This window comes from Lepidochelys kempii, chromosome 1 (assembly GCF_965140285.1).
Source record: "Lepidochelys kempii isolate rLepKem1 chromosome 1, rLepKem1.hap1, whole genome shotgun sequence".
NCBI lineage: Eukaryota > Metazoa > Chordata > Testudines > Cheloniidae > Lepidochelys > Lepidochelys kempii.
The window spans coordinates 185,084,211-185,105,833 of record NC_136380.1 but is presented as its reverse complement, the minus strand read 5'-3'; the positions used below and the strand labels follow the sequence as shown (position 1 = coordinate 185,105,833).

At 42.6% G+C, this 21,623-nt stretch overlaps 1 protein-coding gene across 2 annotated transcripts in view; it reads left to right on the top strand.

Moving 5' to 3' along the window:
* Positions 1-8,724, top strand: part of VGLL3 (vestigial like family member 3) — a 33,955-nt gene extending 25,231 nt beyond the window's left edge. For both annotated transcript variants that reach the window (XM_073328716.1, XM_073328705.1), the window contains exon 4: positions 8,139-8,724. In XM_073328716.1, coding sequence (XP_073184817.1) covers positions 8,139-8,182 — 44 coding nt within the window. In that variant the 3' untranslated portion in view covers positions 8,183-8,724. The remainder of the gene's footprint in view (positions 1-8,138) is intronic.
* Positions 8,725-21,623: the final 12,899 nt, after the last annotated feature.

Genomic DNA, 21,623 nt, shown 5'->3' with positions numbered 1-21,623 from the left:
AATCTGCCAGGATTGGGAACAAATGTTTTCCTCCTCATATGACGTGGTTTTAGGCAAGTTACATTAATGAGAGGGTTTTACCTCCTTCTGAAGAATCAGCAAATTGCCATTGCCAATGATAGACTAGTGGGCTGATTCAGCATGATAGCAATTCCAACAGTCATGAAGGCAGGCAGTTGACTCAACTTTCTGAGGATGATATAGGGAGTTATTTAAGGAAGCATAGATCAGAAAACCCATTTTTTTTTTATCATGGTGTGGATTACTCCATAGGTCCTGACTTGTTTGTGTTCAATGCAAGCTGGTGGGAAGGTGATTTACGAACTACTTGCTTTTTGTTGTTGTTGTTTTTGTTTGTTTGGTTTTTTTTTCATTTTAAACTTGTAGTTTCAACCTACCAATTGCTTTCACTCTTTTCTTTGAGAACAGAGTGCTAACTGTTCAACATAGGTCACAGAGCTTGGCACCTCCTTACTGGTTTAATTGAGCCTGAAACACACTGCCTTGCTCCTATGTGTAAATCCCTGGTGCACAGGTACAGTTGGTGGATAATTCTGATTTGGTAGTATTTACATGCATTTTGCATAGGTGTAAGTGACTACACAAGGTGCAAGGCAATGAAGAGAACCTGGACTATAATTGCCAATCTATGCTCGCAGCTCAACTCTGTAGTGCTATGTTAGACTCATAGACATTAAGGTCAGAAGGGACCATTGTGATCATCTAGTCTGACCTCCTACACAATGCAGGCCACAGAATCTCACCCACCCACTCCTGCAATAAACCTCTCACCTATGTCTGAGCTATTGAAGTCCTCAAATCATGGTTTAAAGACTTCAAGGTGCAGAGAATCCTCCAGCAAGTGACCCGTGCCCCATGCTGCAGAGGAAGGTGAAAAACCCCCAGGGCCTCTGCCAATCTGCCCTGGAGGAAAATTCCTTCCCGACCTCAGATATGGCGATCAGCTGAACCCTGAGCATGTGGGCAAGGTTCACCAGCCAGATACCCAGGAAAGAATTCTCTGTAGTAACTCAGATCCTACCCCATCTAACATCCCATCACAGGCCATTGGGTCTATTTACCCTGAATAGTTAAAGATCAGTTAATTGCCAAAATCATGTTATCCCATCATACCATCTCCTCCATAAACTTATCAAGCTTAATCTTGAAGCCAGATAGGTCTTTTGCCCCCACTGCTTCTCTTGGAAGGCTGTTCCAGAACTTCACTCCTCTGATGATTAGAAACTTTCCATCTAGTTTCAAGTCTAAACTTCCTGATGGCCAGTTTATATCATTTGTTCTTGGGTCCACATTGGTACTGAGCTTAAATAATTCCTCTCCCTCCCTGGTATTTATCCTTCTGATATATCCCTCTGAAAACCTATGAGAAAGCTGATACATTTGCAGAAGCATCAGGATTCAAACTGACAGATGTTTTACTTACTTCTTACTATTCAGAATGCCATGTGCTGTAAGCACAGTCATGCAGACTCACTGGAGTGTCCCCAGTTTGGTATATAGCCAGTGCTTAATTTTGTAATGAAAGAGGTTCCGGGGCTCAAGCAATTATTTAATTATTTTCATAACTGATGCAGAAAGCCCTGCGGTGCCGGGGCTATGAATTGCCAAGACTACAGGTGCCAGGGCACAGCCCTGGCAAGCCCAGGCACAAATTAAGCACCGTGTATAACCCTAATCATGGAGCAGGTCCTCAAGGAATCGGTTCTGAAGCACTTAGAGGAGAGGAAAGTGATCAGGAACAGTCAGCATGGATTCACCAAGGGCAAGTCATGCCTGACTAATCTAATTGCCTTCTATGACGAGATAACTGGTCTGTGGATGAGGGGAAAGCGATGGACGTGTTGTTCCTTGACTTTAGCAAAGCTTTTGACACGGTCTCCCACAGTATTCTTGCCAGCAAGTTAAAGTAGTATGGGCTGGATGAATGGACTAAAGGTGGATAGAAAGTTGGCTAGATTGTCGGGCTCAACGGGTAGTGATCAATGACTCCATGTCTAGTTGGCAGCGGTATCAAGTGGAGTGCCCCAAGGGTCGGTCCTCGGGCCGGTTTTGTTCAATATCTTCATAAGTGATCTGGAGGATGGCGTGGATTGCACCCTCAGCAAGTTTGCAGGTGACACTAAACTGGGAGGAGAGGTAGATACGCTGAAGGGTAGGGATAGGATACAGAAGGACCTAGACAAATTACAGGATTGGGCCAAAAGAAATCTGATGAGGTTCAACAAGGACAAGTTCAGAGTCCTGCACTTAGGACGGAAGAATCCCATGCACTGCTACAGACTAGGGACCGAATGGCTCGCCAGCAGTTCTGCAGAAAAGGACCGAGGGATTACAGTGGACGAGAAGCTGGATATGAGTCAACAGTGTGCCCTTGTTGCCAAGAAGGCAAATGGCATTTTGGGATGTATAGGTAGGGGCATTGCCAGCAGATCGAGGGACGTGATCGTTCCCCTCTATTCGACATGGGTGAGGCCTCATCTGGAGTACTGTGTCCAGTTTTGGGCCTCACACTACAAGAATGATGTGGAAAAATTGGAAATAGTCCAGCGGAGGGCAACAAAAATGATTCGGGGACTGGAACACATGACTTATGAGGAAGGCTGAGGGAACTGGGATTGTTTAGTCTGCAGAAGAGAAGAATGAGGGGGGATTTAATAGTTGCTTTCAACTACCTGAAAGGGGGTTCCAAAGAGAATGGATCTAGACTGTTCTCAGTGGTAGCTGATGACAGAACGAGGAGTAATGGTCTCAAGTTGCAGTGGGGGAGGTTTAGTTGGATATTAGGAAAAACTTTTTCACTAGGAGGGTGGTGAAACACTGGAATGCATTACCTAGGGAGGTGGTGGAATCTCCTTCCTTAGATATTTTTAAGGTCAGGCTTGACAAAGTCCTGGCTGGGATGATTTAGTTGGGGATTGGTCCTGCTTTGAGCAGGGGGTTGGACTAGATGACATCCTGAGGTCCCTTCCAACCCTGATATTCTATGATTCTGGGGGGGCGGGAAGGCTGGGCAACTCAGAGGAATGGCTCATGAGACACAGCAGTCTAACATTGTATTGAAATATTTGCATCCTCATGACTCAACATAGTTGTGTACTGACGCAATAAAGACATTGAAAGGCAAATTGTAGGATGTTGCATCATGATTATCTTTGCTCTCTGACTATATTCAATATTCAATCTCTCTCTCTTTTCTTCCCTTCTACCCCCTTTCTGGTTGTTGGAAAGGGCATGGCTTGGAACTGATTCCTCCAGCTTTGCCTGAGTTGGGTGGAATGGGGGAGTGCTCTTGTGACTGGCATTCTGCATGAGATCAAGCAGAGCAAAGGAGTTTCAATCATGTGCATGCACTCCCCCAGAGCCTCATACACGGCCCCAAAGCTATGTCATTCTAAGGCCTTGGGTTGACTATGACTACCTTACTTTGTATCCTGCATGGGAAGGGGAGTGGGCTGCCCAGGAGAATAGTAATGGCATATGGAGCCTTTCACTTCTAAATCAGTGGTTCACATCTAGCTCAGGCTGGCAGCAACCAAGTTTATATCAATTGGCGACTGTTCAGGGGCCTACCTGAAAATTGATTCTAAGTGGATAAGGGTAAGGATAATGACATTTGGCATTAATTGGCAGCCATGCTGACAGTATCAGCAGAAAGGCTAAGAACTCAATGGCTGTGGGGAATGAACTAGCCTCTTTCAGAGAGATGGTCCATCCAGAACAGGATAGCGGCATATTGGCAGGAAAACTTGAACTCTAGCTGTCATTGCTTGTACCTCTTTGGTGAAAAGAAGGACATCAGCCTCTATAGTTGTCAAGTATCACATCCCATGAGCTTTAAATTATTAGTATAAAAAATCATTTGGCATACATTTTACAGGCATGCCGATATTTAAGCAATTATCCTTTTTCTAATAATTACTGTGGGCCACACTTCACATGGGATTATAAAAAAAATATTTTGCAAAATTCTTCATTTTGAATTATGTTGAATGAGGGTGTTCTGATCACCAGAGGAGACCAGCCTGTAATTTTGCCAGTAACACTGCTGCAATTCTGCTGTTCTAAGTCAGATCTCTGGTCTCATGAGTAGATGATGCCAAAATACTTCAGTGACTAATGTCATGAAGAGGGGATTCCTTTGTATATTATCAACACCCAGGGAATTTGTGATTCAGAACATTGTTAGCTCCATGAACAATGATTCGGTAAAGTACTGATCTCTGTTTTGCACATCTTCTTACACTTCCAAGGATTCAGTTTTTGTGTGGTGCGGGGGTGGGTGTTAGGTACCTCGTTTCCATTAAATGTAGTTTAATCCCCACATGTTGTGCTGAAAATTAACATGCCTACGAACTTTCACTTTAATGCTGTGGGTTTTTTCTTAAACAATTTTTAAGCAAAAGCAAAATCTCTTAATACATTATAAACTGGTGAAGAGTCGAGAGCCCAAGGCACAGAATTTGGAGAAAACTGACGTTACGGTGCGTTATGTGTAACTGGTCCTGACACTGGTGTAACTCCATTGACTTCAATAAGCTTTAGATCGGGCTGTAACAGAGTAGCCTGCCAGCACTTGCTGCCTATGTAAAGAGGCCGTTGACTAGGCCATGACCCCTAGTGGGCACCTTTGAGACTTTTGCTTGGATTAAATCCCTTTTGTCTATGTGCAGGTCTAACAACTTGGCTGTGCACTTAGCCAGGGCCCCAGGAGAAGGGGGAATCCACACCCTACCCCTCAGACTACAAAGCTGCTCCACAGCTGTCACAACTTCGCAGTAAGCTGTGACTGCCTGGCTTCACAGTCCTGGGGAATGGCTGCTGGAACTTGTGGTCCAACCAACTCCACCCTCAGAATCCACTCCTCACCTCCCATGCACTGGGATACAGCATGCCTGTGGCAGAACAGTGCTGTACAGCACCCAGGGAGTGTAGGCATCCTTCATCCTGTCCACCCCCCCCCCCCAGTACAGTGGACCCATACTCATTCTGCTGCCTCCAGAACCATTGGTAGTCCAGGGGGGAATGGGAACAGGATTATTTACCCATTAAGAGTGCGCTAGAAGCGCTGCTGCTGTACAGATGTTCTGGGAGTAGAAGAAGAGCTTTCCTGTTCCCACGTAACGGAGGATTTTAGAGTATTTGAGGTCTATATCTCAATATTGAAGGTGAGGATCACCTGAATAAAATACAATTTAAGTAAATCAAATGTAGTCTTCTGTCTCCTTGTCCAGCTGCCTATGCAGCCCTCCTTTTGGAAATATTTAGAAGCCACTGTGGCAAATTCAATGCATGCTTAAGTGAGCACAGCCTACAGTCTTCAGGAGAGTTGACTCCATTTACACCTGCCATAAATTTGACCCTTTGTCTTTGAATTTCACTAGCTGGGTTAGACTTCTTCTAAATGACTTGATTTTTGAATACAAGCAGTAATTAATCACAGTGCCAGCATTTCACAGATAGACACTTCTCTCAAATGTGGAAATACTGAGTCATGCAAGACAAGTGAAGACATTTTTATAAAGAGGAAAATGTTTGCTCAATAAGCCTATTATCAGTTAAAGCACTGTTGTTCAGAAACTTGGCTAGACTGGGACAGCATGCTTGTAGAACTGCAGATTGTCTTCCAGTAAAAGGGGTGAGGAGATAATGAAGAAAAGGCATATAAACTGTTCCGTGCTCAAGATTTATAAGTGAAACTTCAGTTTTTTGTTTGTTTTTTCAGTAGCTATGAATTATAGATGCATGGGCTTAATTACTGTACCTCGTCTATCTGTTCACCGCAAAGACACCTAGTGGAAAGGGTGGAGCTGATCAGTGAGTTAGTCCCTTGCTATTGCATTCTGTCGACAAACCTACATCCTCTTAAACAGATGTCTTTGTTTTTAAGGCTGTTAGAACCATATTAACTCCTTTCCCCGCACCCTCTTTTATGGCCTCTTAGTAGTCCTTAGTGCTTGCTGGGGCACCTTAATGACTTTCTTACCCTCTAATTGTGTCTGCCTGGCTAATGACTCTCTTGTTTTATAAAATATTTCTGTAGATAGAAGGGGAAAATAACACATAATCACAACAGCTGGTTTTGAAGTAACTTTTAAAAAAACCCTGTATTTTGGGTTGGGTGTGTGTGTCACTCCCAGGGAAGCAAAATTTGACACCTAAACAGAATGAGAGTGTCATCACATAACCAAGTCCCGTAGTCTCAGTCTCAGGGTGAAGTTTAAAGACAGGTACTTTACATCAAGGATGCCCAAACTTTGCCTAACTGAAGGGAACAATGAGAATTTGATAGGAGATGTAAAATGGAGCAAGCAACAACCTCCCTCCTCTTTAATATGGAATTATGGCCAGCAGAGTCCACAGGTCCCAGCATGCTGTGTTCAATCCAGATCTAGGCAGCTGGACCCTGGCACCCTGGGACCAGTAGTCTCCTTATTAAAGGTTAGGGTAGGCATATGCTTCATTTGGCTCGTCTGTAAGCTGCATTTGTTCCTGGATCACACTTCTGCCATCCCTATGTTAAGCTGAAGATCAGTGCTTGGCTGGTGATTAAAGTAGAGGACTGACAGTTGGACAGTCTGGGTTCTGTTCTTGGCATAATCACAGTCACGAAACCTCTCTGTGCTTCACTTTCCCCACCTATCAATTGCAGCCCTCACAAATATATGCAAACGCCTTGGAAATCCTCGGATGGATGGAGCAATATATTTTTGTTCTCTTCCACTAGCGATAACTAGTCACTTTGTAGCTGGCTTCTGAGGTGCTATTGATCATCAGCAGTGTAGCTATATACATTCATGGGGGAAAGAGGTGGTGGTCTGATCCAGTACATGTTACAGTTAGGTTTAAGCAAATCAGGACTGGGGTTTAAATATGATGATAAAAATAAGCTGTTCTCCTGACATTTTTGCCAAATGGGAATTTGCACCTGCTTAGGCCAGTAGTGAATTTACAACAGATGTGTTAGTGGCACTGTTCATGTACTAAAGAGGAAGACAATACTATTTATAGCTCAATATAGAGCAGAAATGCTGCTGAATATTTCTCATGGTGATAACTGTCATTTTATGGCTATAATGGGAAACATCTTTCAATTTCCACCTTGTCTTTAGCTGTGACACTCTGAGTACCTTTCCCAGACCTGAAGAAGAGCCCTGTGCAGCTCAAAAGCTTGTCTCTTTCACCAACAGAAGTTGGTCCAATAAAATATATTACCTCACCCACCTTGTCTCTCTCACTTTGCTTAAAGTAATAGGACATCAAAGCACTTAGCTTATATGTTTTGCTATAAGTAACCTAGCAAGTACATTTTTGTATGTATATTTTCTACACTTTGTATTGTCTGTTTCTAAGTGCTAGCTCTCTCATGATGTAACTCTAACAAAGAGTAAATCCCTCTGGACTAGATAAATTCCAAATTACAGCACAGATTCTACTGCTATAACATGAAAGCCCCTGCACAGCACGTTTATTGGCTGGTCCTTGACGTTTATAAAGGAAAATATCAGAGAAACTCATACCAAAGTCAAGCTAAAAGTCATTTATTTTCCCTGTGTGAAAACACAAGCAATTCTTGGCTAAAAATCTGATGTGCTATAGGTGAAATTGCTTGATATTTTCACCTGCTGTGGGAATTCCCCCCACCCCTGGTACCCTCTATTCAAGGTGAAAAACTGCAGATGGCTCTGAGATCCTAAAATGTTAAAATGTATCAGGCTTTCTAGAAAAGAGGTAAAGTTCTCGTAGAACCATGAGCTAATTCTGTGAGAAAACTGCTTATGCTCCATGAAGGCCCATCTATACTACAAACACAACACTTAGATTACACTGATTACAACTCCCAATGAAGTTAAAACATGATACAGTTTTGCTCAGTGTAAACTATCAGCATTACTGAAGTATGCAAGCATTTCTAAGGCGTTAGTGTAGTTTAGGGCTACTTACTTATCCTGGGGGGACAGCAGTGTTGTAAACAGGTCCCCCCCCCAACCCAGTTGTAGTGTAGATGGACTATTAATACAGGATTTTTATAAATATATTTACCCCAGCTCACTTTCTTTGGGTGAAGGGAATGTTTTATCAAATGTTCATTCATTTTTTTCCCCCTTCCCTAAAACTAGGTCTACAGCATCAGGACAAGAGCAAGGAATCTTCTTGGTTCTGAAGATCAGATGCATCTGAGCACCAGATAGCATCCCCACAGCTGGGATGATGATATTGAAACTCTTGACTGTTTCTGCCTGGGGGCAGAGGACACACCGCTAAGGAGAAGAGGAAGAGCCAGTCATTCTGGTTTTGCTATTGAGCCTTTTCTTTGGCAGGCCACTTCTGGGTCCCAGAACATAGAAGAAAAAAAAACTTGTTTTTCTTTCTTTCCTCATCTGAGCCCTACTGCAGCTGTGCAACCTAACTCCGTTTTGCTCCTTTCCCAGTGTTTGGTTTTGTTTGTTCTGGTTGTTGTTGGTTTTTTTTTTTTATGCACAGCCTTGATGGTAGGGAAAAGACTGTGCCTTGACTCCAGTGCTCATCCTTTCAGGAACAGGGGTTTTGCAGTGTGTTGTGTGTCGATTTTTGTAGAAATACAGAAAGTTTGGGGCAGGGTTGGTGGACTATTTTAGGATGACATATTTTTTTTAAAAAAATCGTTAAATTGTTAAGTTCTGTTTAAAGAACTTGCTCTCAGAGAAGCACTGACAAGAAATGTATAAAATGCTTATTTTTAGATGTTTGTATTTGTGTGTTTGTTTTGTTACCTCAATTGTCTTTTTTTTAAAGAGCAAACCCTTTCCTAGTCCAATCCTTCATTGTTTCCGTTTTGCAAGATTTTGCAGCTTCTTGTCCTTCATTGTAGCGTAAACAGCTATAATTTACTCTTAACATTTCTGCTAAATATTTTTCCTGCCTGTCAGATTGTAGAAATGGTGTCTATATTTTCTTTTTCTTGCTTCTGAAAATGGCTTTGTGCTGGCTGTGCTGACTATGAGAAGAAATGTGTGAAACCTTTAGCATGGGGCAAAGTCTGACATTGTTATAGGAACTATAGTATCAACCCATTCGTTCTTTCAAAACGGACCAAATATTTATATGGACTTAAAGGAGAAAATGAGCCTGGCCCAGTGTCAGGGAAAGCCTCTCGTTGACATCCGGGGACTCTGGATCAGGCCCTCTTTCTGTGATAACCATCAACACACACATTGATATTTTCATTTCTAATAATTTTGGGAGGCAGGAGTTTCAGTTTAGGCCATCTGAAGAGTGATATTTTTCACATGAACATTCAAGGATAAAATACAGGTATTGCAAAAAGCTACAACTCGTGGAAACAAAGTGTTTTCATAAGGCCAGATCTTGCAATTTGCTGAAGAGCTTGTATGAGTTGCTTGAGTGCTTTCAACTCCTATTGAATGTAACCTGGGCTGAAGTTTTCAAAAGTTGGCCTCTGATCCCTCATTGTGTGGTTGCCCAACCTGAGACATGTTAGGGACTGGATCTGAAAAGGGCTGATCGCCTGCAGCTCCTATGGACTTCATGTGCAGTTGTGAATTTTTAGCCTTAGGCTGTCCATTTAAGAATCCACTCTGAGATAACTTTTTGATAATTTTAGCCACAGAAGTTTGCAAGAGGATTGCTGGATTGGGCCTGATCCAGAAGCCTGCCCCCCCACCCCCCACGAGGAGTCCTTTGGAAGCCAGTGTGAAAGGATTAATTCCATGAATAAGGGCTGTAGCATTGCATATTAAAAAACAAACAAACCAATCCTGCAATTATCTTGGTGTAGGTGAAGCTATGTGCAGAGCTCCCTTGACTTCAGTGAGGCTTTTGTAGGGTCAGGAGTCTGCCTGTGTAGTGCTCACTACAGAATGAGGGCTGAAGTTGGTAATGCAGTAATTGTTTGGAAATGTTGCCATCCTTTTTGCTCCATCCAGCTTTTAAAATACATATTTAAGCTTTCTCTCATTTTTCAAAATATTCCTATCATGTATTCTATTTTTTGCTACCAGCCTTCCCAGCCAAAACATTCAAAAGATGAACAAAAATAATCTAAGTGTGATCAGTACTGAGACAGAGGCTGACTTGTCTTTAGGGCAGTGAACATCTTAAATGTGGGATTTACAAGTGCAGAGGACCCACAACTCCAAGTGAAGTGAATGGGAGCTGTATGTGCTCAACCTCCTGAAATTCAGTTCTATATCCTGATGAGACAACCTTCCTCTACGCTCTTAGGTCCTGGTGCTGTGAGGGGCTGAGCAGTTTCCACTCCCATGGAAGCTTGCTGGAAATGGAGGCACTCAGAATCTCAGCATTAAGCCCTTAATGCTAAAGCACATATTTTGCTGATTTGGGGCATTAGGCCCAGTTTTTTAGTGGTAGTTAGGCATTGCAACGCCTGAAGATCTGAGTGCCAATTACAACATCCTTAACTCCTTCTTCCTATCTCCCCTAGTCATTAACATTTTTTTCCTGATGCTGAACTTCACTCCCACTATATTCTCATAGCAATGCTGCTCTCCTGGGGGAGCTGGTTTCTTTGTTGCTCAATGGGTTAGTTAGCAACGGGAAAACCTCAAGGGTAGGAAGCTAGCATAAGCTTCTAAAAGTTTGGCTACTTATAGGAAAATTGTAGTTCAAGAAATACTGCAAGATCAGGCTCCTTTGTGACAGTGCCTGAAGGTCCTGGGTTTGGCTTTGCTGGAAATGGTGAAAAACAGTTTTTCATAGATTTAGCTAGGCCTGCAAGGGAAAGGTTCTAACCAAACTTTTTGAACTAAAAACAAACCAAGAAAAAAGTTCTTTTTTGATTTTGGTTGGTTCTTATTGTATCTGAATTGGCTCACCTCTTTCTAGTAATAGTGGCCAATTGATTGCTCTCCACTTTGCAACAACAGAGCATGGAAGGACCTGCTCTTGTTCCCATTGGAGTCCATGGCAGAACTCCCAGTGACTAAAAAGACAGTAGGTCTAGGTCCAAAGTTTCTGCTTGAATCTCAAGTAGTAGTGTTTTTATGGGTTAGCAGGTAAACAAGATATGAATGAGTGAAGATCCTACCACCTCCTGCTCCCACCATAAGGGCTGTTTCCACTGGCAAAACCTGAGAATAAGTCTAAAGTACTTCTGCCACTCTGCGGGGTCAGGTAGACAGAGTGCCAATAAAAATGCGCTACTGGCATAAGAGTTAATGCATCTGATCAATTGACTTAAATGTTTATTACATTTTCCTCCTTGTTAAATTTGATTTCACTAAACTGGGCAACTAAACTGATCTTTGCTAAGAAATCAGCTGGGAAAAAAAAATGAAACCAAAGCTGTAGTAATGTGCTTGCTCATATAGTCTAAAACTTGAAGGACAGGAACAAATCTTCCACATGAAAAACCTTTACAGTTGAAGTCAGCAGATTTACTTCACGAAAAAAGAAAAAGAAAAAAGCAAAGCAAAGAAAAAGGGCTTATGAGAAGCAGATGTTGGGTTGATATCCATTCCTGAAGGAGCAGATTCTGTACTCACAACACTTCAGTTTGAGAGTACTGATGGCAGCGAAAATAAAAGGGAAAGGTTCTGACATAAGAGAAAAGGTCTGTAAAAACAGGGCTCAATCAGTCTACAAGTCTTAATACACTGCAAAAGGAATCATCTCATTGCTTATATGCTAAATTCTACTGCCCTCCCAGGAAAATGGGAGATTTATTTTGTGAGGGCCTGTACTAACATAATGTACTTTATTACTGTTTCCGTGAGGAGATGCCAAAATGATTTTTGTGTCCATACAAACAATCACATTTATATGATTAAGTACTTAACTCTTTTTTTTGGTAGAGGTTTCTGCCTTCTGAGTTATCTGGGGTCTGATGCTACCCCCTGTGAAGTAAACTGGACCACTCTCAGATTATAAGTAGGAACAGGACCTGTCAACTGGATTGAACCATTTCTGAGACTCTGTTTGTCCATTAGTTTTTAAACTGAACTCCCCCATAGTTAATATAGGGGGAGTTTCCAGCTTAAAAACTGATGGTACAAGATGGCCCTTAGTTACACAGCAGACACAGTTGTTGGAAATTTTGAATACCTTTCTCCTGGTAGGAGCAGACCTACTTTTGTTCTGATTCTTCAGATTTTTCAGTACTAGAAACATAATTCTGCAAGGTAATCCGAGAGAGAGAGAGAGAGAGAGAGAGAGAGAGTGTTTTATAACATGGAAATCTTGGATTTTTTCCCCCCGCTTTTTAAAAAAAAACCCATAGTTTCTTCCTCAAAACATGCTTTTTAAATAACACTGTCTTTTCCCGTATTTTTTGGAGTTGTTATACAGTATATTTTATCCCCTTCCCCTCCCGTCACTTCCTCTAGAAATTGATTGGAATTGTATGGTAAATCCCATCTGACCTTGACTATTTAGACATTTGCATTTAATTATGTTCTCCATGACTTCAGGGTTGCGTGAAATTCTTTTGTCTGTACAAAAGGCTTTCAAATGCTCTTGATAAACCCTGATTGGTTGTACCTACAAATGTGACCAGGCAGTCAGCAGGTGTATATAAACAGAGGTGCAATGTCTTTTTCATGTGGTGGACAAGTGCATAACTGCTGACCATGGGTCATTCTACTCACTTCAGGCACAATTCTTCTTAGCAATAGAGCATTAATTTACATTTCTGTTCATCTAAAATCTTTAAAAAAATTTCTGTTTTTTAAAAATATTCCAGCCTCTTGAGATTTCTAAAGCATGTTTGAACTATTAATATTAGAGGCTTTAAAGAAAAAAAGTTCACTTGACATATATGTCTTTTAGACTGAACTCCCAGGTCCAGCAAGAAGGGATTTTTTGTTTTTTAAGGAAACATTGCCTTTTAGTATTAGTCCTGTGGGCACAGTCTGCAGTTGTGACTCAGGCAAAGCACCTGTTGAAGTCAATGGGACTTTTGCCTGAGCAAGATCAAACCCTTTAATAGTGACAGGGGTGCTAAAGGTAGTTTTCTTACAAAGCTTGATCCTGACGTGCTTGAAGCAGAGAAGAGTACCTCTTGCATTTCATGCGGATGCTTGGACAGCCCCGCCTAGTGCTGTACCCAGTCCCCTTTCTACATGGGCAAACAAGACCCAACAGGGGAACTAGATATTCCTGAAACTCAGTGTTGCTGACCCCTTAATCCACACTCTGAGGTTCTTGGCATCCCCTGACTAGAAAAAGTGTTTCTTCTGTTAAGAGCACTGAACTGAGCAGCCTGCAGTAGCTCTTCAGGGGGCTGCATCTTGTAAGGTGCTTAGAGCTTCCTGTGAAGTGCTGAGCATTCTCCGCTCCCGTTGGAGATGCGGGGTGCTCAGAATGTCATAGCAGACATGTAGCATTTTGCAGGATCTGCCACCTAATGCCCACCACTATGCAAGATCAAGCCCTAAAAAGGGAATAGCAAAATAAAGGCCCTCATTTTATTTTATTGAGCAGGGATCCTAGAAACCTATTTGCCATGGAAAAATGCAGAGTTTGTGTTTTTACAGAGATCTTTAGTTTTTATATTTTGTGGAAAAAAATAAAAACATATACAGTGGAACCTTGATTATCCGATCTAACTGGGACCAGGGCCAGATTGGATAACCAAAAATTCCGATAATTAGAAGAATGGGTGGGGCTCAGGTTGTCAGCCCCAAGTGGTGGGGCTTGGGTTGTCAGCTTAAAAATTGCAAATATATCAATAAAACATTGTGTTCACCTGATAGCTGTCTATATTGTGTGTAGGAAAACTAAAGTTCAGTATTTCATTTTAATCACAGGAAAATGTAAATGTTTGTGGTTAGTTTTTTTTATTGGAGATTTTGGGGGGGGGCGGTTATCATGGAAAACTAAGATACCTGCTCATGAAAGACCTGATCTAGCTTTCACTGATGTCAATAGAAAGACTTCAATGACAGCTGTGTCAGCTGATCTCCATCCCACGGTGTTGGTGGGCAGAAAATGCCTGATCTCCATCCCACGGTGTTGGTGGGCACAAAATGTTGACTTTGTGTCTTATCCATAGTCCGCTGAAGTCAGTGGGAGGCTTTTAATTGATTCCAGTGAGCTTTGGATCAGGCCATTAGTATTTATGCAACAGCAATATTATAGTACCTGAAGTTTACATGCTTTATTAGCAAATTTGCAAATTGTTGTTGCGCTGAATGAATCCCCTTTCCTTTCCAAGATTTGTAGCTGTTGTTTAAAACCATCAATTAAATCAGGTGCCTCTCCCCTCCCATCCACATTCAAACCTTACTTCCCCCAAAACTCCACTTAACTCTTTTGTGCCCCTCATCAAAATTGATGGGGGACATGATGTAAAGAAAAGTGTTGGGTTTTTTTTTTCATTGTTTAATAAATAATTTAATGTGAATTTTTTATTGTTATATTTTTATGTAGCATTTTTGGTTTTGTCTGTATTTCTTGACCATTAGGTAATGCTTTCATGTTTTATTCTTATGCAACTAAAGAATTCATAAATCTCTTTGTAAATTCCAGCATCCTGGGGTTTTTATTTTTTTTTCCCACAAGGTTGATTTTTAGAGCTAAGGAATTCATTTTCTGATGAAAAGCGCGTTGGGAATTGTAAATGAGGCTCTTCCCTGAAGGTACTTGCTGTTGATTCCATACATTATCATCTGACTCAACTGGGATTATTTGTTTTAAATTGTTTGTTTTGCTGACTTCATTGGGACACATGGAGCCTTCAACAATGTTCTTTCTTCCTTTCCAGGACGTAACACTGTAATTAGAGGTGCATAAGAAAAAGGTTGTTTTACTGTATAGTCTTTTAATACATGCTAGAGGCTATATTATAGATGAAGGCAGTAGCACCATCTGTTGTTAAGGTTGCTTGACCTTCCAGTTGGGAGATCCTGTTTTCAATTGCTTATAAATCTGTAATCATTCAGTCTGAAACTTTCCATGTTAGGTGTCTGCCTCAGACTGCTTTTTTTCTAGAAAGTTTCAGTAAAAATGGTTCAGCTACTTCTGAGAATGAGATTAGCAGAAACTGTTGTTTTGCCTATGTAAAAAAACTACTTACAACCATTTTGATGAGAAAATCTTGTGGTTCTGTGTTTTGGAACGGAGACTTGACATTTGGTGGTGGGGGGAGAGGGCACAAGAGCTGGGCAGTAGATACAGGACAAAGAGTCTGTGAGAGAAGAATGAGAGTGGGAGCCAGGATACTGAGACTAGCTGAATAAGATGCCTGGAAATGGGAGCAGGCAAACTCAGAGGTGGAGGGATGGGGACTGGGAGCTAATGTGCAAGGGAGCATGAGAGGACTAGGAATGGTGAAATATAATATATAGGTATAGCTTGACTAATCCATGAAAAGGGGCAGGAGGTATATGATCACACCGATCATATATTTGTTGATGGTTAACACCAAAAAGTGAGAGAACTTGTTCAGTGGGTTTATTATAAGCTAGGAGTAATCAGGGTCAAGAAAAATTCAGAATGAATAACAGGAAAATACTTCTCCAAAACATCTGCTACACTGCATAGTAGTCCCCAATGGACACCCCGTTGCCCTGAGGCAGCTATGAAATATCAAAGGATCAAACTGATTAACTCCTACTACTTCTCCCTCTGATTTCTATTATTCTTTCCATAATAAGGCTTCAGTTATGTTATCCCAGGCCTCAACCTCCATACTTTCAAGGACCCATACCACAGGGGTCTCAACTTGCCATATAGGTGCCATTGTAACGATCAAGAAAGGGCAGTACGGGAAATAAACGTCAGGAAATATGATGTTGACAGACCCCATTCGTCAGCAGGCGAGATCAGATCTGGGACCTGTGGAGCTAAATGCATGAACCAGTACTGCATGAGCTCAAAGGCCAATGGCTCTTAGGTAAGGCTGTAGCAGACTCACTAATCTGTAAGTGGTCTAGATGCCACTAGAGGAGGACAGAGCACACACCACCAGGCATGGATTTCAGAAACAGCAGTGTACAGGTTGATTTTAATTGTACTGGGCCCGATCCTCAGCTGATATCAATCAGTGTAGCTTCAGTGGTACTTTACACCACTTGAGAAGCTTGCTGTAATCTCCAAATGTTTATTTTAAATTTGTACCAGTTTAAGGCTGAATTCCAGTGCTTGAGGGCATAGGAAGGTGCTTCTCCCCATACAACGTGCAAGACAGATTACTTCCATCGTGCACATGTAACCCACATGCCTTCTGGATGTGGTGCTCTGTCCTCTCTAGTGGCACCGAGACCACTTAGAGAGAGATTAATAAGTCTGCTCTACAGCCTTAGCTAAGAGCCGCGTGGCTTTTAGCTCATGCAGTAGAGGCTCATGCATTTATCTCCAGAGGTCCCCTGCTGACAACCGGCGGTCTGTTAGTGTTACACGCAGCATAATGTCACACATTCCACAGGAAATGTTCCACACAGGGGAGCGGCAACCAAGGCAAGGTGCTACTGCAGCTCTCAGTGGCTGGCACATTCCCTGTAACAGAAGATGCCCTGAGCTCCGCCTCTGGTCTTTTATTGGCCCCCATGTTTGAGATCAGGATCATCTTTGTGAAGCCTCTGAATTCAAAAGGTTGGGTTGTCTGTGTGCATCTAAAACACACAGTATACAGGGTGGAGACCAAGCCATCTGGTGAGAATTCTTCACAGCTGAAGTGTGTGTTCTATTGGGACACCAACTACCACTGAAATGATTATTTCTTTTTGGAACCTGTAATCATCCAGTAAATTCCTACATTTTGAAACATAATTTTTGGCCTCATCAAAAGCAATTGATAACTATTGTAAAAACCCTAAATCAGAGGGTCTTTGCTTTGACAATAGCTGCACATCTGCAATTGATTTATTACTCAGGGAAGAAAGCAATTGAGCAATAAAGTTTTGATGCCAGACATAGCATGTAACAGAGGTATCTCTGGCTTTGAAAATGAATTGTCATGTGAATGGCCATGGTAGAACCAAAGTTCAGAGAGCAGGGTTTTGTTTTTTTCCATGCCCACTTATTTTAGACAGAATGAAGAACACCAGCTCTAGTTACCCACCGCCGACCAGGCACCAGAGAGCACTGCATTGGAAGCCAAATGTAGCAACAAAGGTTTCTGTATCTAGTCAAATACTTAAAAGCTGTTCTTTAAGTGTAACATGCTGGTCTTTTCACGTGACTGAAAATAAAAGAGAAACATTCAGTCGTATGCTACCCAGCTCCTTCCATTGGAAGCACCCTAATCTCTTTCAAAGGGGCAGGTCCTGAATGTAGAGATGTTCTTGTTGTTTGTGTAAAAACCCATTTGAAGAATTGCATAGGGATTCCACACCCCCAAAGTATCCCTAAGCTCCAAGGCTAAACTCTTCCATGTTTGGCTGGCTCAGTGAGGACAAAGCTCCGGGTTATCATCTTACAGACATTTTGACAGAAACCTTGCACCACCCCCAGGAAGAAACCTGTCTCTCACTGGAGACACAAAGAGCCAGGATGCTGCCTTTGCTTTTTCTGCACCCCAACCTTCTGCTGGGGGAAGTTACTGTACACTTTTCTGTTGAGCAGCTTACTCCTTGCCTATCTCTTCATGGTCTGGTCGGCTACTCTAGTAGATTGTGGGGTATGGATCAAGGCTTCTCCTAGCCCCTGCCCCTTTTTTCCCCTCCCCCACCCTTATCCACTTGCTCATGCTCCTCAGGTGAGCAGCCCCTGTTCTCCTTCCCATGGACAGGATTGCAACCTGAGCTGCGCCAAGCAGAGGTATAAGCAAGGACCTTGCTCTCCCCTGAATGGGCAAGTAAAGGCTGTGGAAACACAGGCCTAGTTAAAAGGTGTAAGCACTAGATTGGAACACAGGCATCTCTGAGGGCTAGTATTAAAATACTTTAGCCTAAATGAAGTTAGCAGGTTCAGTAGAGAGGTATTAGCCTGTATAGCACAGGCCATAAATTTCACCTGTCAAACTGGATGATCCAGTGGGCCCTTTCAGCCTTATGTTCTCTGATAGGATGAAATGAACCCTGCTGACCATCAATCCACCTGTCCACCTTTTCTGAAATGGGGATGATAAAATCTACGCTAACCCTGTGGGAGCCGGGGCAGGGAGGGAAGGGTTAGTTTGAGTCTGAAGTTCTTTTAAGATGGGAAGCAAATCCCAAGCCCTTCGCTCTCCCAGATCTTAAGAAGGCTGCCCGTCTCTGCTCCTTTTGAGTGGAGCATCAGCTGGGAAATGCTATTCAATTTCTGGAGGGGCTGTTTTGGACAATTTGCTTCCACCCCACCCACTCACCCACACATACACCCCATTTCTTGTATTAGCATTTTGCTATAGGAAGACAAAAATTCCTCTCTTAAATACAGAGACTGTCCTTATTTGTGAAACCCATGCCTCAGCTGTTTTAGGGCGGGTTGGCTGAAGGTTGGCACTGTAATAGGGGGCCTGATCCCTCTTCTCTAGAAGTCAGTGGGAGTTTTGTTATTGATTTCAGTGGGAGCAATGGGGGTATATTAAAAACAGTTGGAGCAAAAGTCGCCCAGTGACTATATGTCCACTGGGTCTCTTTTGCCAGACATTTCAGTGATGGATTTTAAAATAAACACGGGGATGTTTGGAAATATTTTGTATCTGTAAATATGTAAAATATGCAAAACAAAGCTAACAGCTGTGGGGTGTACTCTGGCCACGTGAGGAGGATTTGTGTAATGGTGGGTTTTTTTCCATTGCCTCGTCTTTTTTTTTTTAAGCCTCTGTGTTTTTTCCAAGAGAATCACTTTGCTGCCATTCCCAGTGGAAAAGGCGGGAGGCAGTCAGATGGGCTCGTCCAATGGTGTGTGACGTTCTACAGACTGCCTCAACTTCAGTGAAGGGCCTTGTAAGTCGTAGTGAAACTTCCTTTCCACGTAACATACAGACACTTTGAACTCCATGTTCAATAAAAACTTTGCCCTGGAAGTGGGGTGGAGTGTGGTTTTAATTGAATCTGGCCTTTCAAAAGCAGTAACAGAAGGCAGAACATCACATGGGGTTGGGGGGGACATGTTTTCTGTAGCAGTTCTCAGTTACCTGAGACAAGTGACACCAAAGTGTTAACAACTGGTATGCAATTCATTTCCTAAAGTGAATTCATTGTTTATGAAAGGGGATGGATTGATGCCCTTGCAGCCCGCAGTTCTTCATTTTATCCACACTGAATGGTCCCATTGATGACAATGAATGATATGGGAGTTTCGCCATTGACTTCCATCGGATCAGGATTTCACCCAATGTAACCACTGGGCTAAGGAGAGCAGGTTTGACCCAGATCAAGCACAGGCTGTCAGCCACCCTTACGCACCTTATTTTTTTAGTGGGCCTATTCGCTCCATATGGTATTGCTCAGGAGCAGTAAGGGCATTAGAAGCCCTAAGTAAGTGGCAATGTGCACCAGCCAGGAGGCGGCCCTGGGAGACATAATGACTCACTCAGAGAGTTGACTCTTGCTCTGGTGGGGGAAGTAAAGTGCTGCTGTCCTGAAAAATGTGCAGGTGTCCCCTGCCCCAGTCAGTTCCATAGGCCACCACCTGGGGCTAGGGAAGGTAGAGGCAGGGTTTTTCTTGCTCCCAGTCCCTTTCCACCTCCTTCTCTACCCACTTCCTGGTGGGCTGGGGAGAAGGGCGTTTCCCCACTTCCAGAGCAGCTCTACATCTCCATTTCATGGAGCAGGTAAAACTACCCCACTTCCACCATCTACATGTCAGAAAAAGACTTGGCCTTGCTATAGGAGGTGCATGGACATTTTGCCTCCCAGGAGCCACCACAATGAGTGCAGGGCAGATCCCTGAATTAGTGATAGCTGAGTCTAATTGTCTGCTGTCTTAGACTGAGGGGCTTGCATCGCATTGTTTGTATGGTACTGCAGGATGCTGGTGTAAGTCTGTTGAAGGTTGTTATCTCCTTGGGTCCTTCCTGAAAAGAAAAGAAAACCATGTTCATCTCATGAAGCTGCTGCAATCAGCAAAATCTGAAATAAGTAAATAAATAAATATAAGATTCCCATGTCCAGGTCTCATGGCAGCCTGAAGTCCTTACACATGACCTAATGTACATAGCTGCACTATGGGAATAAGGTAATCTGGGACCCTTAGGCCCAGATCCTCAGGAATTTAGACACCTAACACACATTGAAATTAGGCACCTAAATACCCTTGAGGATCTGGACCTTAACATCTACATATGGTGTTAAACCATGTTCTCAAAATTAAAAAGAAAAAGCAGGTACAAAGTTCAGCACCGCCCTAATAACAACCCCTCCCCCCGTCACACATACCCCACCGACAACCAGGCTGGATATCTCAGAAGGGTGTTTCACACCACTGCTAAGTCTATAGAAGAATTTGGACACTGTTATGCCCCACACAGCTTGGTAAACTTTTTACTTTACCTGTGACAGGTGTGTGTGTGAATTTAGTGCTTACAAAAGATGCTAGCCTATCTGAAGGCCCTTTAGAGACAGAGGGCCCTCAAGAGGGCATGAAAGGTGCATTGGACAGATATGGCACAGGCCGGAGGGCCAAAGCCTCAATGATATTTAGGCATTGGTATTAGGATCAATGGAAGTTAAGTGCCTCAATGCCTTTGAGGATTAGTCCTAAGTGACCAAGCGTCTCTACACTGCTCTGCAAGTGCTTTCACCCTGAGCTTGAGAGACAAGATCTAGAGGTGAGAGGCTCCTTCCATCTTCGCTCCTATTTGACCCTTGGCCTCTCGCCACAGCCAGCCAGCAAAGGTGCCATTTACCTTAGGTCCAAATCCTCAATATGGGCACCTACATCCCATGAATTTCCCTAACTCCTCAGTGGGAGTTAGATATCTGAATACCCTCAAGAATCTGGGCCATAGTGGTTGGTTTTTCTGTTGTAAGCTGAGATCACCGACTTTGTGGACAGTGTTCACCAAACATTGATGACTTATGGTCACTATTAACCAGTGATTTAGCTGTGATAGGCCTTCATTCTTCATTACTAAATCCATAAGCCCTAAGTGTCCCCCTGCAAACTAGCATTTGTAACATAAATGACTGATGCTAATCAGGAAAGAGCACTAGGTTTTTGAGGGATGAAGCTATAGATATGCCTAAAATGTGGAAAAGTTGAAAGGAATACTGTAGTTGTACCATATAGCTAATAACTAAACTCTTCCTTATGGCTAATAAATTACTCCATTCTTATGGTTTGGGCTGTATTTCAGTGACTGTTAGCAAAGGAGAAAGGAGAAGAAGGTTAGTAGCCATAATCCATGACATTCCTACAGCAGTTCAAGCCAAACACTTCTGATTACCTTGTAGATAGCTGACTGACAGTTTGAAGATGGTTGAAAGGCAATATTGGCAGCCCAGCCTAATACAGTGTCAAAACCTCCAGTTCCCCATGCTCAACTTAATCCACAATTACAAGTCCTTTTCTGCAAATCACAAACCTGTCATTTTCTTTCTATGAAATCAGCAATCACTATAATTTCCTCTCAGCTGGAATATCTTTTTTCATCCCCCCACCCCCCTTTTGATGGGTCAGATTTAAACCATCTGCAGGCAGATGGAAAGGAAAAGTAGAATTATTGTTTTCACTGAAAACTTTTGCAGCTGTCAGGGTGTGTTTGAGACAGGCCTGAT